Source organism: Nelumbo nucifera, chromosome 6 (genome assembly GCF_055504915.1).
Source record: "Nelumbo nucifera cultivar China Antique chromosome 6, China Antique-T2T, whole genome shotgun sequence".
Lineage (NCBI taxonomy): Eukaryota > Viridiplantae > Streptophyta > Magnoliopsida > Proteales > Nelumbonaceae > Nelumbo > Nelumbo nucifera.
Window position 1 is genome coordinate 11,449,068 of NC_142654.1, and position 15,570 is coordinate 11,464,637.

General features: G+C 36.2%; 2 protein-coding genes across 4 annotated transcripts in view; one reads left to right on the top strand and one right to left on the bottom strand.

Annotated features, from left to right (window-relative positions):
- The window catches only part of LOC104587859 (uncharacterized), an 80,179-nt gene that overhangs the window by 64,051 nt on the left and 558 nt on the right, over positions 1–15,570 (top strand). The gene's annotated exons all lie outside the window — the stretch shown is intronic.
- LOC104587877 (1,4-alpha-glucan-branching enzyme 1, chloroplastic/amyloplastic) overlaps positions 1–15,570 on the bottom strand; it is a 123,651-nt gene that overhangs the window by 34,003 nt on the left and 74,078 nt on the right. For all 3 annotated transcript variants that reach the window (XR_002022160.2, XR_016077166.1, XM_010245635.3), the window contains exons 12-18: positions 12,753–12,882; positions 12,482–12,592; positions 10,769–10,897; positions 8,421–8,524; positions 5,210–5,354; positions 3,971–4,118; positions 3,746–3,846 (exon numbers count right to left, since the gene is read on the bottom strand). Coding sequence is in view for 1 of the 3 variants with exons in the window: in XM_010245635.3 (XP_010243937.2) it covers positions 3,746–3,846; positions 3,971–4,118; positions 5,210–5,354; positions 8,421–8,524; positions 10,769–10,897; positions 12,482–12,592; positions 12,753–12,882 (868 nt within the window). In the remaining 2 variants the exon portion in view is untranslated. The remainder of the gene's footprint in view (positions 1–3,745; positions 3,847–3,970; positions 4,119–5,209; positions 5,355–8,420; positions 8,525–10,768; positions 10,898–12,481; positions 12,593–12,752; positions 12,883–15,570) is intronic.

The following is a 15,570-nucleotide window of genomic DNA, read 5'->3' on the forward strand; positions in this document are numbered from 1 at the left end:
GAATCAGGAAAGGGGATGGACCAATCGGGAGTATGTCGAGAGGATGATGGAAGAGAAAAGCATGAGATGCATCCACATGTTGATCCGATTGATGTTGTCTTAATAGAAGAAGGGTCTGATAAACAGGTTCCAGATGAGAAGACCTAAGCATCATGCTGGCATCTCGAGAGGGGTGGGGAGGAAGCAGAGGTAGTCTATGGAGTGGAACACTTGCAATCATACCTGTGGAGGGATGGAAGATTTACAACAATGTTTTAAAATAAGGAGGCATGACACGATGTGTTCCACTACCTAGAGGTGTAAGGCATAGTTCAAAACACAAGAGGCATACACCTCTCGAGCACAAGGAAGTATAAGCCTCCACAGGAGTGCTTGTTTTTCTTGTTTCCTTTTGATGAAAGATGCCTTTTTATTAAGAATTATGAGGATGCAATAACGCTAGCTGAAAGTGGGTCCTATTAATTGAAGGTGAGTGAGCTAGAGTGGAGCAGGATCCCCTAGATCAAAAATCCAAATTGGGCTGCATCAATAAAGTGTTAGGGGGTGTCTGAAGGGTGAAGCTTTTCTTTTCTTTCTTTACTTTTGTATGAAGTGTGCACGAGACACATGAGGTGTACATCTCATGCAAAAGGCATTTGAGGTATGTGCTCAAAGGCATCAACATCTCCAACATGTGCCTTGGGTTGTTTTGAGCAGGGGTGCTCACAGTTTGGTAGCTAAACCGTGGGCTTATTTTCCAAATTGAACCAATACCATTGGTTTTTGGAAAGCCATGAACCGAAACCAAACTTACCAATTGGTTAGCTGGTTCGGTTTTCCACCAATTTGATCCTTCGGTTTCTTGGTTTTTTGATATTTACTTCTTCTCAAAAAAATAATATATTAAAAACAAATATATAAATATTGGAAATACATATATTATATTATAAATAATAAATAATAAATAACATATTATAAATTATAAATATATACCGGTTGGTTTGGTTAATCACCGGTTTTTCATATTGGTTAATTGAAACAGAACTGACTTGACATCTTATGTCTATAGGGAAGTAGAAGGCAAATTGGAGGCGATTATTAGGAGTATTTCGGGCGGTAGACCATGTGATTGAGTAGCTTTATTGGTTGATGGGGCAACATGTGGCATTGTGAACATTTGGGATACCAACAAAATTATAGTGAAGAAAAAAAAGTAAGACATTCTTTATTTCTATACATGTGAAACTGAGAGGAGAATGAATGGATGCTAGCGTCAATGTTTGGCCCTAATACTGATAACCTCAAACAATTGATGTGGAATGACTAGACAACTTAAGGGACATGGGAAGATGGAGATGCCCCTAGGTGCTCAGTGATGATTTTAGTTTTATTCTTTTTGGTTATTAAAAGAACAAGGAGACTCAAAGAAATAAAGAGAATGCAGTAGTTTGCAAACTTTGTTAGAAAATAGGAATTGGTGGACTTGCTTCTACTGGTATATAGATTCATGTGGACAAACAATTAGGAGAATCCTTGCCTAGAAATGTTGTATAGGTTTTTGATGTCCTCAGATCTGGAGGATTTAGCTCCTAAAATCAATGTTTTAAAGATTGACTTGGAAACAGAGCCGCTTTTCCTTTCAATTTCTGGGTTAGCAGTTCAACCATCCAGGTTGAATGGTTCAAACGGTTTTGTTAAACATAATATGCATTTTGTAATGGTTTGCTTTCTTTATATCTTATTAGAGAAGATTAGAAAAGAGAGGGTGAGAACGACAGCTGAGAAAGAAAATAAGGAAAAATGGTTACCTCCTATCTCTCTCAGATTTCTCTTCTCTCTCTCTTCACCCCCCCAACTAGTCTCTCTCTATTTTTTTCTCCCCCACCAACCAGTCAACCCTTTTCTCTTTCTTTTATTTTAATTTTAAAAATTCATTTCAGTTTCATATTATGAAATTAAACCAGAAACAGTTGCCCGGGTTGAATGGTTCAGCGGTTTGACCATCCGGGTCAGAAGTTCCATGGCCATTCCAATGTTTTTTTCTTCTTCAAAAAGGCGGTTCAAGGGTGAAACAGAACCGGTAACCTGGTAACTATGAGATAAGTAATGGAAGAGGTGAGTAGAGACCTTTGATCAGAAGGAACCTGAATGACTGGGAAATGGCTCCTAAGACTGAGCTGCTGCATAAATGGAGTAATGTGGCAAACCGACCATCTCAGGCAGACACAAGAATTTGAAAGTAGAAGTTGAAGGTGTTTTCCTCCAGATTTCTCTATAAGAAGATCCCAGCAGCCAGTTTGGTTTTCTTTCCATATTCAAATACTTAGGTAGAGAAAGGGCTGTAGATTAAAAGCCAAGCTGATCTCTTAGGTTAGTGTACACCAAGGTTTAAAGTATTGATGCGATACCCCCGATAGAAGGCATATCGTATTCATATCCATAGCCATGGATATGGGATATGCGATGACTGGGTATGTATCCCATGAGTTGTGCGTATCATCACGATATGCCTCTGTATCGGGCCATATTCCACCGTATAGGTGGATACAATCTGATACGCATACTGACCACTTTTGGATTGTTTTTGAACTTTAACAAAAATTGATAATTATAATTATAAAAAGTGAAATAGAACTATAAATATAAAAACTGAAATAAATAAACAATTTAAGATTTAATTTTCCCAAAAAATTTAATAAAAACTGAAAATTATAAAAATAATTCATGTTATCTTCCTTAAATTATTTACATGTTTTATTTTACATATAAATTATATGTTAAAAATGAAAACATACTTATTACTTGAAAAATAGAGTTATTGTTTATATAAAAATACTAAATAAATAAAATTTTCTAAAATTTTAATAAAAATTGAAAATTATAATTATAAAAATTAAAATAGAGTGATAATTATTGTATGATGTGTACATGTTCTAGAGTCCCAAAATTGTTGATTGTAATGTTTATCTTCATATAACCTATTAAAGTGTGCATTTTTCATGTGTTTATACCTTATTCATCGATAATTCAGCTTTAGATTTAGTGTATTTATGTGATTTGTATGCATTTCCCTAGCCTATCTATGCATTTTCATATCTTTTGTCCATATCCATGTGTTTCAAAGCATATCCGCACCTATATCCGTATCTGAGCTGTCAAACGATACCTGATACCAATATTTTGATCCTTGGTGTATACAAGCTATTCAGGGGGAAGCATAGGGACTCTTTTTTGACACAAGTTCTCTTTTGGTATAATCTGTATTTAATCCCTTTATTTTCTGAAGGGATACACTTAAATCTTTCTCAAAAAAAAAAAAAGAATAAAAAAAGAAGAGAAAAAGGGAACAATTCACTTTGAGCAAAAAAGGCCAAAGATTAGGTCTGTATCCAGTCCATCCATCCCAAGACCCTAAATGGCTGGAACCAACATTTGGTAATGGCCTTATCAAGTTATGAATCTTTTGGATAGTCGAGGGGCTGACAACACTGCAACAGCAGAGTGACAGGGTATAGTGGCACCCTTGCCTGGTCCATTCCTAGACCTAGTGGCAAATAAGTGTATCAGGCCCAAAGTCACCAGACCATACTTTTCTTTGTTTAAGCTGTTCCCTACTGAAGCAGGAGACAAAATAAAAAATCTAGAGACAGTATTAATTACAAGTAACCCAGAAGTAAAATGAAAGGTGATCTATTCATTTAGCACTCTAAACAATGTAATAGTCCAAATTTAACACCATATTCATAAGCTATGGTTTTATACTTACTAGATCAAACCTTCGTCGGCATTTATCAAAGCTGTAATTATTTCCAAGGATTAATTTTCCGTTAGGAAGATGTTGATCACCCCTTGGGAAATCTATCCACTCTGTGGAAAGAAGAATAGCCAACAAAAAACAACAGATTGATCAGTAACTATTTAAACCCAGAAGCAATTCAACTCGAAGTTAAGAAACTAGAAGTATAAATTCAATTAATCTGCATACTCTTACCTGGATGCCCAAATTCATTTCCCATGAAATTTAGGTATCCTTCTCCACCTAACCCCATTGTGACTAGCCTAATCATTTTGTGCAATGCTATTCCACGATCTATGACAGGAGTAGATGGTTTGTCAAGAGCCATGAAATCATACATGTCCTGAGAAAGCAAAAGAAGAGAAAAAGAAGAATTATAACAAAGATAATTATATATAAAACTCATCTAGATATACCAACAAATTGTTTCTAGAATTGTTAAGTATAACAAAAATACAAAATGTTAATGGTTGTAGAGAAGTTACACAAGGGGGTTTTTGCACCTGAGATGCAATGTGAGGTGCACACCTTTTTGAAGCAAGGCACAAAATTAAAAAATAAAATAACAATGCAAAAAATAAAATAAAATATTGAAAAAATATATTAATTAAAAATACATACTTAAATTTTAAAAGAAATCAAATATTTTAAAAAACCTATTGGTTCAAATTAAAATACATAAACACAGCATATAAACATATTCAAAGTAAAAATGTAGAAATGAAATCAAACATTACATATAATACATTTTTAAGAAACTTACAATTCAACCATGCGAAACTTTCAATATCTTTGTTTTTTCCTAATTGCATTACTTCAAGTAGTTAATTTGATGTTAAACATTGTGCATTATTAATTCTACGAGCCACCTCTATACCAAGCCCCTTGAGGCAAACCCAAACAAGCCCATGCCAAGGTCTTAAATTTTTAATTTGTATATAAAAATATTAGTTTTGTAATTTTAATTGTTTTTTTATTTTTTGAAAATATATTATATTAAGAAGGATGAGAGAACACTAGCAAAAACGGGATTCTACTCTGCCCTAGAAAGTGAGCAGTTGGGGGTCGGGGGGAAGAGCCCTTGGCCCAGCCACTATACTAGGAAAAGCACAAAGATGGGCTGAGGCGTCACACCTGGGCTGAAGCACAAGGTGCACTAAGCACACCAGGCGCTTGCCTTTTCAAAGGCATTGCACCTGGGGCTAGGCACACCTTTTAAATCATTGAGTCAGTTTGGCCATTGGTTTCAAGATCAAAGTTAACTTTGTACATAAGCGCTTAAAAGTATAGTATTCTAGTCTGGCTTCTTTTTAGCCTGCATAGATACTTTTGGCACTTCTTTTAGCCTACATGGATACTTCTCTTTATATATCCATGTGAACAATAAACTGTAAAAGGAAAAGTGATATGACCATAATGTTAACCCAAAATTACCTTGTCCATTAACCAGAATGCAATAGTTTTGTCACCAACCAGTGCTTGGTCATGACTCTCAGCATAGACAACACATTTTTCCAACCACCTTCTGTTGGTAAGTGTATGAACAATATCTCCCATTTCCCAATCTTCATCCCTTCTCCTGTATGGATTATCAAGATGGGCAATAAGTAAACAAATTGCAACACGAAGACTACATTGTTTTGATGCAGTAACTCAACTTGCAAAAGCATCTAAGCTAAACAAGAAGCTCTAAAATAACCACATCAGGAAATATCAGCCACCCATCTTCAAGGGAGTTCTTATCCACCTAAGACTCTACGGGATTAGAATAAGTCCCAAGATTAGAGACCAAGACCATCCATGAGAACCTAGATGGTATATCACGAGGGAACTCTACAACATGAGGGCCAACCAGATAACAAAAAGTGCTGAATAGAGCCACAAACTGGACGACTACATCCCCTAAGGCTTTCAACCTAGCACCTTGTAGGAGTGATCTTTAAATCAACAAAAACAACAACCGAGAGTAAGGTACTTTGATACAAGAAGAACGTCCCAGACTCCTTGCATACCACATGAAGAAATGAGCTTCCATTGGAGCTTCCTCCAAAGCACAAGCAGGAATAATAGAAAAATTAAAATCAATCTTATCCCATATTATACCATAAATCTAAAGTAATGGTCAGATGGTTAAGGACCAACAGTCAGGCTATGTGGCAGCATAGACAATTTATAAAGGAAATCAAATGGTTGACAAGCAAGCTGAATTAGCGTTTCAATGGAAACGATCAGAAAATGCTAAGGGTAGACAACGAGTTCGTAGGGAACAATTGTCAGTTGTAATTGTATGCTTATAAGGGATAGGTGGTAACACTGGCATATATGTGAGGGGACATTAACTTGTAAATACTATATTCCTTCTTAAATAGCAATAAAACTTCTGTTACCAATTAAAAACATAAAATGTTCCTTCTCCTTCATGCTTCAACTCATTCAATTCTTTTGCAGACCCAAATATTACAGAGGATGAAAAAAAGCAAGCAAAATCCCCTTAAAAGATAGGAGAATTGACTCTAAAGCAGGACATGATTGATAAAATAACTGTGTGGACCTCACCCCCTTTATAGATACCCTGAGATACTAAACTCTACTGTCAGGAAAAAGAAAGCTACAAAGACACCGAATAATATATCCAGTTTTACTTCTAAGCACAATAACTTCATGAGAACTTCATATTTCACATTTTAATGAAAAATCTTACATGGAACTGGTTTCTGATAAATAACAATTGAAATATCTTACTTCTATTACATGCAAACAGAATTCTGTTGGTACTCAACAATAGAATCTCTTAAGGACACAAATGAAACCAAGGGAGCTCTTCTTGAAAGCATTGCTGTTAAGGTTGTTCTCCGGGTGAAAACATTGGAAGTGTTTCAGCCTCTCTAATATCTACTGATGGAATTATTCAGCATTGGAAAATTGTGGAAGATTCCTCATCAGCTAGAATGATCATTATTAGAACTTGGACTCCTCCAAGGCTCCAACAGCAAACTTGATCAAGAAAATTTTTGATGGATATAGTTTGGGCAATCCAGTTTTACCTGGAAAAGGTAGTGCAAAGCAATGCCTTAACAATATTTTCAGGCCCTATTGGAGTGGGTAACCATAAAGGTCAAATTGATGGTTGTGGACCTGTGGTGCAAGGGTTGAGACTGGGAAAATCTTTATACTACACAAATATAGTGGTGGTGGGATGGTGCAACCAAAATGGTGCAGGCCCTTGGGCGTATAGAACATAATAGGGATATAAAAAAGGTTGGCAGAGGAGATGAGTGCAACTTTCAAATGGCACATAGATCAGCAAATGGTTTGGTGGCAGGTTAGCAAGACAAGGAGCAAACTGAAAGCAAATTGGAAGGTGATTTCCCAACAAAGAAGACACCATAAATAAAAGTTTTAAATGAAGAGGGTGGGAGTAGCATTACTAGCCCTTATGGGATGCATGGTACACTGTGCGCATACACTATTATTTCCTCTAATTAAAATAAGTGACCAGTTTCTTACTAAGGAACCTAGGAGTAGCTCCAATAGGTGATAAAATGAGAAAAAGTAGAATGAAGTGGTTTGGTCACATGCATAGAAGACTATCTTCAGCATGCATAGAAGAAGTTAACTGTTAGAAATTGGAGGGGCTAGAGAGGTAGGGGCAGACCAAAAAGGACTTGGGTGGAAGTGGTAAGAAATGATTTAAATGCCCATAATTTGACAATGGATATGGTACTGAACAGAACAGAATGACAAAGCAGGATTCATGTAGCTGACTCCATATAGTTGGGACAATGCTTATATGATGATGATGATGATGATGATGACCAGTTTCTGAAGAGTTTGGATCTGCTACCCAAAAGGCACTACCCACACAGCTTCCAATATGATCTACAGCAGCACATCTCAAACATGTTCCATACTTCTATGTTGTCATTGATGGGATTATACTTTTGAGACAGCAATCATGTTTGAGATATGAGGCTATAGATCATAGCATCTTGTGGGTAGAAGATCCAAACTCGTTTCTGATAAAAAAGAATGAGAAAGGCATGGTGGACATCAGGGGGGAAATAGTATGGCAATGATTGAAGCTCTTGAGGCAGTTAAAAAAACACAGTTGGAAGTTTAGCATGGTTGCTGTTGGTTCAATGCAAAACATGCAAACCTTTTTCTATTGCATGGAACTGGTAGTCTACGAGTAATTAACTTGTTATGTAATCATGGATGAAATGGATGTTTACATCTTGAGTGTGTCAGATGTAATTATTTTTACAGATAAAAGAATCTAGATCACCAATTACAAAGTATATTATGTATGGAGTACAGAATATCCCAAACATAAATCTTTAAGGCATCTTCTTGTCCTCTAGTTCTGAATTTGAAATATTTGAGATAGATGGATTGTCTTCACATTCCTAAAGAAATGGAAACCGGATATCTTCTTGAAAAGAGATATGCAAAAAATGCAAGGTGCCAATCAGCTGGTTGGTAAGGTCTCCTGCTGGTCGTAGTGGAGACTTGGGATTGAAACCCGCCTGCACCTGGGTTGGGGGATGGGCTACCCCCCATTGTGTAGCCCTTCAAAAGAAATAAAAAAGGAGATATGCAAAAACCAATGAAGGCATTGAATTTGGGAATTTCAGCTCAGACTTACTTGAAAATCTCAATCCACTTATCAGCAATGGCCATATGTAGGCGATAATCAAATCCGACACCACCATCTTGAATAGGAATGCAGAATGTTGGCATTCCACTGACCTATAAGCAGAAAATATTTAACTAGATTCAGAAAATGCACATAAAAATGGTCAATAAGGAAAATTTGCAGTTGTAACATAGTGATAACTTGTAATGTTATTACTGAGTTATCTAAACAAGAAGTGAGCGGGTCATATATGTTCTGGTGGGGTTACAAATGGAGGTCCAACAGATTAGCATGTAGAACAGATGATTGTATTTTGAATGGTAGTAGGGATTAGGGAACACATGGATTCTATAGATTGCTATATCTGAACATATAACATTCCTTTTCTCATTTAATAAAGTTACCAGTTAACCATAAAAAAAGAAAAAAAAAATGTTGTGAATGTTAGCTATTGAATCTTTAAGGTCATGAACTCATGATGTAGATATGTAAGCAAGGAAAGAATCCAGTAAGAAATATAGTTTTCCAAATCCTACGCAATTTTCAGAATGTGTCATGGGTATTAGTGCTTTTGAGTTTTTTGAATTTATTTTCTAATGGTAGGTGTCTTAATTATAAGGTTTTAAGTATTCTATAAATTTACTATTAGTATATCAACATTACTATTTATGGTATCTTTTGGACTTATATTTATAGCAATTTCCATAATTACTGTTTATAGTAAAATTGTGATTTACAATTTTTAGTAACTTCCGGTTTCTTTACATCAAGTTAGTTTCAGTAGGAGTATAGGACTAGTAAAATGTGTTTTTAAAGAGTCAGCCAGTCATATCATAGGTAAGAATTGGTGGAATGAAATGAGTTTTAAAGGGTCAGCCAGTCATATCATGGATAAGAAACTGAAAGCCCTGGAAGAGAAAATTAAGGTGTGAAGAAGAGAGGTGTTAAAGGGTGTAGAGGTAAAGAAAAGATGTCCAGATATCATTGAGGAGGTGGATAGGGCAGAGGAAGAGGAGAGGGTGTCAGTATCATTGTTGGGAACTTATTAAGGGGAACCTACTAAAGGTTTTCAAGTGATTCCATACATCTGTGCCTGTAGAAAGAATCTTGAACTTTACATTCATTAAACTGATTCCAAAAGAAAAAAAAAAAAAAAGAAAGGATCTGTGGAACTAAAAGACCTCAGGCCTATTAGCCTCATCAGGAGTGTTTATAAAATTATAGCAAAAGTGTTATCTAAAAGGGTAAAGCCTGTATTAGGAGAGATAAACTCAGACAATCAAGGGGCTTTTGTAGATGGTAGACTGATGTGATGGTTGATGCGGTGCTGGAGGCAAATGAGATGATTGATGCTAGGCTAAAAAGTAGAAGGAATGGGTTGTTGTGTGAGATTGACTTAGAGAAGGCATATGGTCATGTGAATTGGCAATTCTTGATTATATTTTGAGGAAAATAAACTTTATCTCTAAATGGAAAAACTGAATAAAGGTGTGCATCTCCACTTCTCTCTCTCAGTAATAGTGAATGGGGTGGAAGTTGGAAGCATCAAAAGCTTCAGAGGAATTAGCCAAGGGGACCCCCTCTCACCATTCTTGTTTAGCTGTGTTATGGAAGCTTTGAACAAGATGGCAAAGAAAGCAGTAATGAGAGGTTTGGTGGAAGGTTTTGTGGTGGGGGAGGAGAGGGTGGAAATGTCCTTGTTACAATATGTGGATGATACTTGATTTTTTCTGCAATGCTTCTCAGCATCAGGTAGAGATCTTAATGGCAACATTAACATGGTTTGAAGTAGCCTCAGAAAAATACCTGTCAAAAGGGGGTAAGAAAATAACGAACTTCCTTCTTCCTTCTAGTATGGCAGCAAGCATTGAAAAGAAAATGAGGAACTTCCTTTGCACAGATTGGAAAGAAGAGAAGAATTTTTAAGAGTAAGGAGATTGAAGGTGATGAGCAAAAAAAAAGAAGAAATGAAAAAAAGGAGAGAAATGTAAACATATTTTGATTTTGATTTTTTTAAGTAGGATCCCAAATTGTTATTTTTTTTGGGTAGCTTTGTTGACAGTTTGGGCTCAAGAGTATTTTGTCACCTTGTTACCTGGGTGGTGATTAATATTTCAAATTCATCAAACCCAATGGATATAACTGCTATCTAAGCTCATATATTCAGAACCTAAGATGATACACAATGAACCATAGTAAACAGAATGAAGAAATGAAGTGTCTCCATACACAACCACAAAAAAAACATTCGGTTGATATGCTCTTTATTAATGGAAGCATATCTTCACGCCGGTAACCCATGTATTCTAGTGAAGATATGGCATAGGTTCTTCATGGAGAAAAAGAACTTCACTTACATCTTCACCTATGGTAACTGCCTCAGGGAAGAGTCCATGAATAAGATCATTTACTAGCATCAGATAAACAATAGCATCTACATCAGTTGCATAGCCAAAGTACTCATTATAGTTTCCTGTGAATGCTACCTGCCAGCAGTGTAAAGTAGAAATGGTAAACATGAAAATGAGGAGAAAGCATAATAACACAACTGACATCTAGAGAGAGGACAAAAAAGAAAAGCAAGATCTGAAAATTGAAAATGAGAAAATACTCCAGATTTACTTGTTAAGAACAAGATAAGTATGAACTTGAAAAAAAAAAAACTTAGGTGATGGCCTCTTCAGTACAAACAAAACAACTTTCCATATTGATAGCAAATTGCCATTTCCCAGCATACAAGAGCTACCCAGTGGATATTTAGCTTGCTTGACATTTGGAAACTTCTATATTAATAAGGTCTAATGAGGAAAATTCTTTATCTGAACCAAATGAAGAACCATTTGAAAATTTTGATAATACAACATACAAAGTGTATCAAGACATTCAAGTGTAAAATTATCAGAAATATATTCTAAACAGCATGCAAGTCAAACTTTTTTATCAGTAACAGAGACCTTATCAATATCAAGACTTTCAATAAAGTTCACCACTTCACCCCAATTAAAACCACCCCTCCACTGACTAGTAAATGTCCTGCCAATTTGGGCCTTTCGAGTACCTCAGGATCCATTAGAACAAGATGTTTTCTAGCCAATCACAGCATGGTTGGCCCATGTAGAAAGTGGATCATGTAGATCATAAGAGAAGTTAACAGTATGTCACTCCATTCCAAAGTAAGTGCACTTCCTAGGACCATTGCCTCATCCTCTACCACGACCTCCCCTTGAATCCTGACCTCCACTACCTCCACCACCATGGCTAAACATAGGACCACCATGTCCTCTTCAAACTCCATGACCTCCCCCTCTTACTACAACAAATGCTCACCTATCAGAAGTAGTTGTGCTTTTTGTAGGTCCAAGAGAAGTCCTACAGAGTCGAGCAAACACCTCCTCAAGAATGGGGAGAAAAAAACCACCCAATATCTTTGCTCTAACCGACTCATACTCTAACTTTAAACCCACCAAGAACTGGGTCACATCAAGTTGTTCCCTCTGTTGTTGCTTAATTTTAACATATAAGGTTAAGGGATGAGAGATGTTGGGTTCAGTCCTGAGATTTCTTATACTAGCATAGTACTCTGATTTCTCTATTGCAAATTGAAATAATCTTGGTAAAGATGGTGCACTCTTGTAGTGTTATCTTAACAAGAGTAAAGATTCTTAGTTTTCAAAGACAAGCATATCAATTGATACGTTTTATAATTGTAGTTTTCAAAGAGCAATCACAACACACCATGTCATTGCAATAGATTAGCAATTTATAGATAAGAAAATTCACTAAGTAGGAATACTATTGCAAAGGAATATCCAACAAAATGCTCCTTTACCTAAAACAAAAACCATATACCAACTGCAAATGATGATCAATGAAAGAAGCAAGTTTGTATTTGTGGCATATTTCTACCCATAATCATGTCCTAAACATCAGAAATAATATTCCATGCACTATTTATGATGTAAAAAATCATCGAATTATTTCATCACCAACTACTCAAGGAGTCACTTCCTTTAGAATGAGCCAAGAGCACATAAGCATGCCAACCAAAGAAGTCGATCTCCAATATTCACCTGCAACCCATGATGAGTGTACATCATTGAAGTAACACCATCAAATCTGAAACCATCAAATTTGTACTCTTCCAGCCACCATCTTGCATTTGAAAGAAGAAATCTTAGAACCTAAAAGAATCATACGAGGAATGAATTAGTTCATTTTGACCATAGAAATCAACACCAGAAAAGAATTAATAACATTCATGAGAAAATATAATAACTAAAAGGTTAACACAAAGAAATCTTCATTCATCACAAAAAAAAAAGGTTAACACAAAGAACATACTTCCCAGTGTCCATAGTTGAAAAGGCGAGAATCCCACATCCAATGATATCCACGGGATCCAGAGTGGAAGTACTGACCGTCGGTGCCATCAAACATGTTCAGCCCATCCAACACATTGTTTGATGCATGGCTGAGTACAATATATATTTGCAGTCATAAATCAGATTATGAGAAATTCAAATCAATACAAAAACACCACAAGTGAGAAGAATATGAAATAGTCAGATTTTATAACATAATATTTCTGAAACCTATATAGAAAATCACAATAATATGCCCTTCTTATGAAACTAAAGAAAGATCTCCAAACTTGGGCTTTCATAAAGGCATATACACAATAGAATACTAAGCCAATGGATGACAAGAGCCGAAAGGAAAAGAAACATGCACAAGAGGAAGACCTAAAAGGAAAATTCAAAGCTCTGCTTCCCTAAGAATTAAAGCAACACCAACATCAATAGTAGAAAATTTCCAAATGAAAAGCCATGAGCAGAAATGCACCGACCAAAGATCCAAATAAACAAGACACACTAAAGGGACCACAATAATCTGCTGAATACCATCAATACAAGGAACCACAAGACACCACTACCCAAGCACACCTGACTACCAAATGAAACCTTCAAATTGAAGAAACTGAAAAGCAATAATCTCGTGTAGATTTACTGGTAAGTCGATTTTAAGAGAACTGTCAATACACCGGAAATTAAGAAAAAGAAAGTAGAATCATAAACTAGGAATCATCATCATCCATGCCTTGTCCCATAATCATAAATCGTCATCATCTATTTAAAACCATATCCACTGTCAAACTATTAGTGCTTAAATCACTTCTTACTACTTACTACTTCTATGGTTCTACCCATGTCCTTTTTAGTCTACCCCTAGCTCTTCTAGCCCCCTCCACTTGTAACATCTCCCAGAAAAAGACAGAAACTGAAACAAAACCCCCATACATAAACCTAAAAAATTAAAGCGACAACATAAAATAGTTCATATAGTCAATTACAAGACCAGGTTTTATTGTGTTGACACTGCTCCAGAATGGATGGTAAATGTTAGTGGTGTTGTATGTACTATTTTGGATTTTCCTGCTTATTTAAATACGTTGTAGTTTGCCTAATATTAAAAAAATGTAACAATAAAATTTATCAAAAAAATTGTAACAATAAAGGCCCACCTTCTAGTTGCATTGTACCACTCTCTCTGAGCAAAGATTTAATGCTTGTTCAACAAGTGCAATATCAGAAGCTTCCATGGCCTCTGTAAAGCAAAAGTGGGTAAAAGTATTCTATTCATGTTTACTGCCATTGTATCTTTTTTACTTAAGAAGTGCTTTCTCATCATTGGTGTTGGTTTCCTTGCCAGCAACAACATATATGCAAATACACAGGCAGATGGGCTGATCCAGCACCCTCTAAGGACCAAGATGGCCCCACTGAAAAATTCTTTTAAACTATGTTGTCCTAACTGGACTACCCTTGTTGGACTCAACCTGGTCCAAGCCACTAGTTTCTATTTTGCTGTATTTCTATTTTCCTCAGTTTCTATTTTTAGGAGTTCATAAGATCCTACTTAGCAGTTGGCTGCAGTTTTAGTAATTATACCAAAATTTTATTTTAGTCAGAGCTTTGAGGAGTTCTATAAATACATGTCAATTTGTTCGGAACAGAAAAATGGAATGAGAATTGCACTTAATTTCTGTTCTTCCCTACAGTTTTTCTTTTTCTCCTCTTAAAATCAGTGTTGGAGAAACATGTGATTCATTTTTCTCATTGTTAATATCCAGTAGTACTCGGATACTAGAAGAAAAGCAGCAACTATTCTCTGGATTTTCCACTAGATTCACAACATACCTTCTTGGATACTTTGAAGCAGTAAATCTCCATCTTCATTGCAGATTAAACTATCCAGATTTGAGGTTTTGCAGAAGATGAACGTGTATAAAGCTGATCTATCACCCTTAAATCAATGACAGCAAACCAATAGATCTTTCACTGCTTTCATCCTCTTATCGTCTTTGATCTCATTGACTGCAACTGCATATAACAGAGAGATCGCTCCTTTCTGGATGCCTTACTCTGTTAGTTACTTGTAACCCAACTTCTGGTGGGCATGAAGTTTAACCTTCTAACCACCTGAATCCGTGAGTTGATCAGACAAACTATGCATGTCCAAATCAAAAAAGAATTCACACCTGCCACCCAGATACAGCAAGGACACTTGATGGATCAGGTGTCTAAATCCAACACAATGGAGCATCCTTGTACAGGTATCTAGGAATCATAAGTTCTCACCTAAAATTGGTCCAGTAATTCATATACTTGATCCCCATCAACGACTTCTCAGTTCACAGTCAGCAGTGCAACCCTCTTCCCCAGATTTTAAATCTTCACTTGAAATTGTAAGTTAATTTCAAGTGGCAAATTCCTCTACAGTTAAGGACAAAGTGATAATGGAATGGAAACCTCCAGAAAATAACAAGATTAATCTGAATGTTGACAGAAACTCCTTGGGTAATCCAGGCCCAGTGGCTGTTGGGGGTATGGGAGGTAAGATTGTGGCAATGTACTTAGGTCTGACTGGACTTGGGGATTCTTAGAGAGCTGTGTCAATGGCACTGCTTCAAGGACCAAGGATAGCAAAGCATCTTGGGTTTCAACAGGTGGATGTGGATGGGGATTCACAATTAGTCATAACTTGGACAAGCTGTAATACTTCAGGTGCTTGGTTGTAGAGGCATACCCCAAGTGAAATTAATTGTGTAGCTAAAGAGATGGGCAGTACCTTTAAAGAAACAGGCATACCCCAAGGGGTC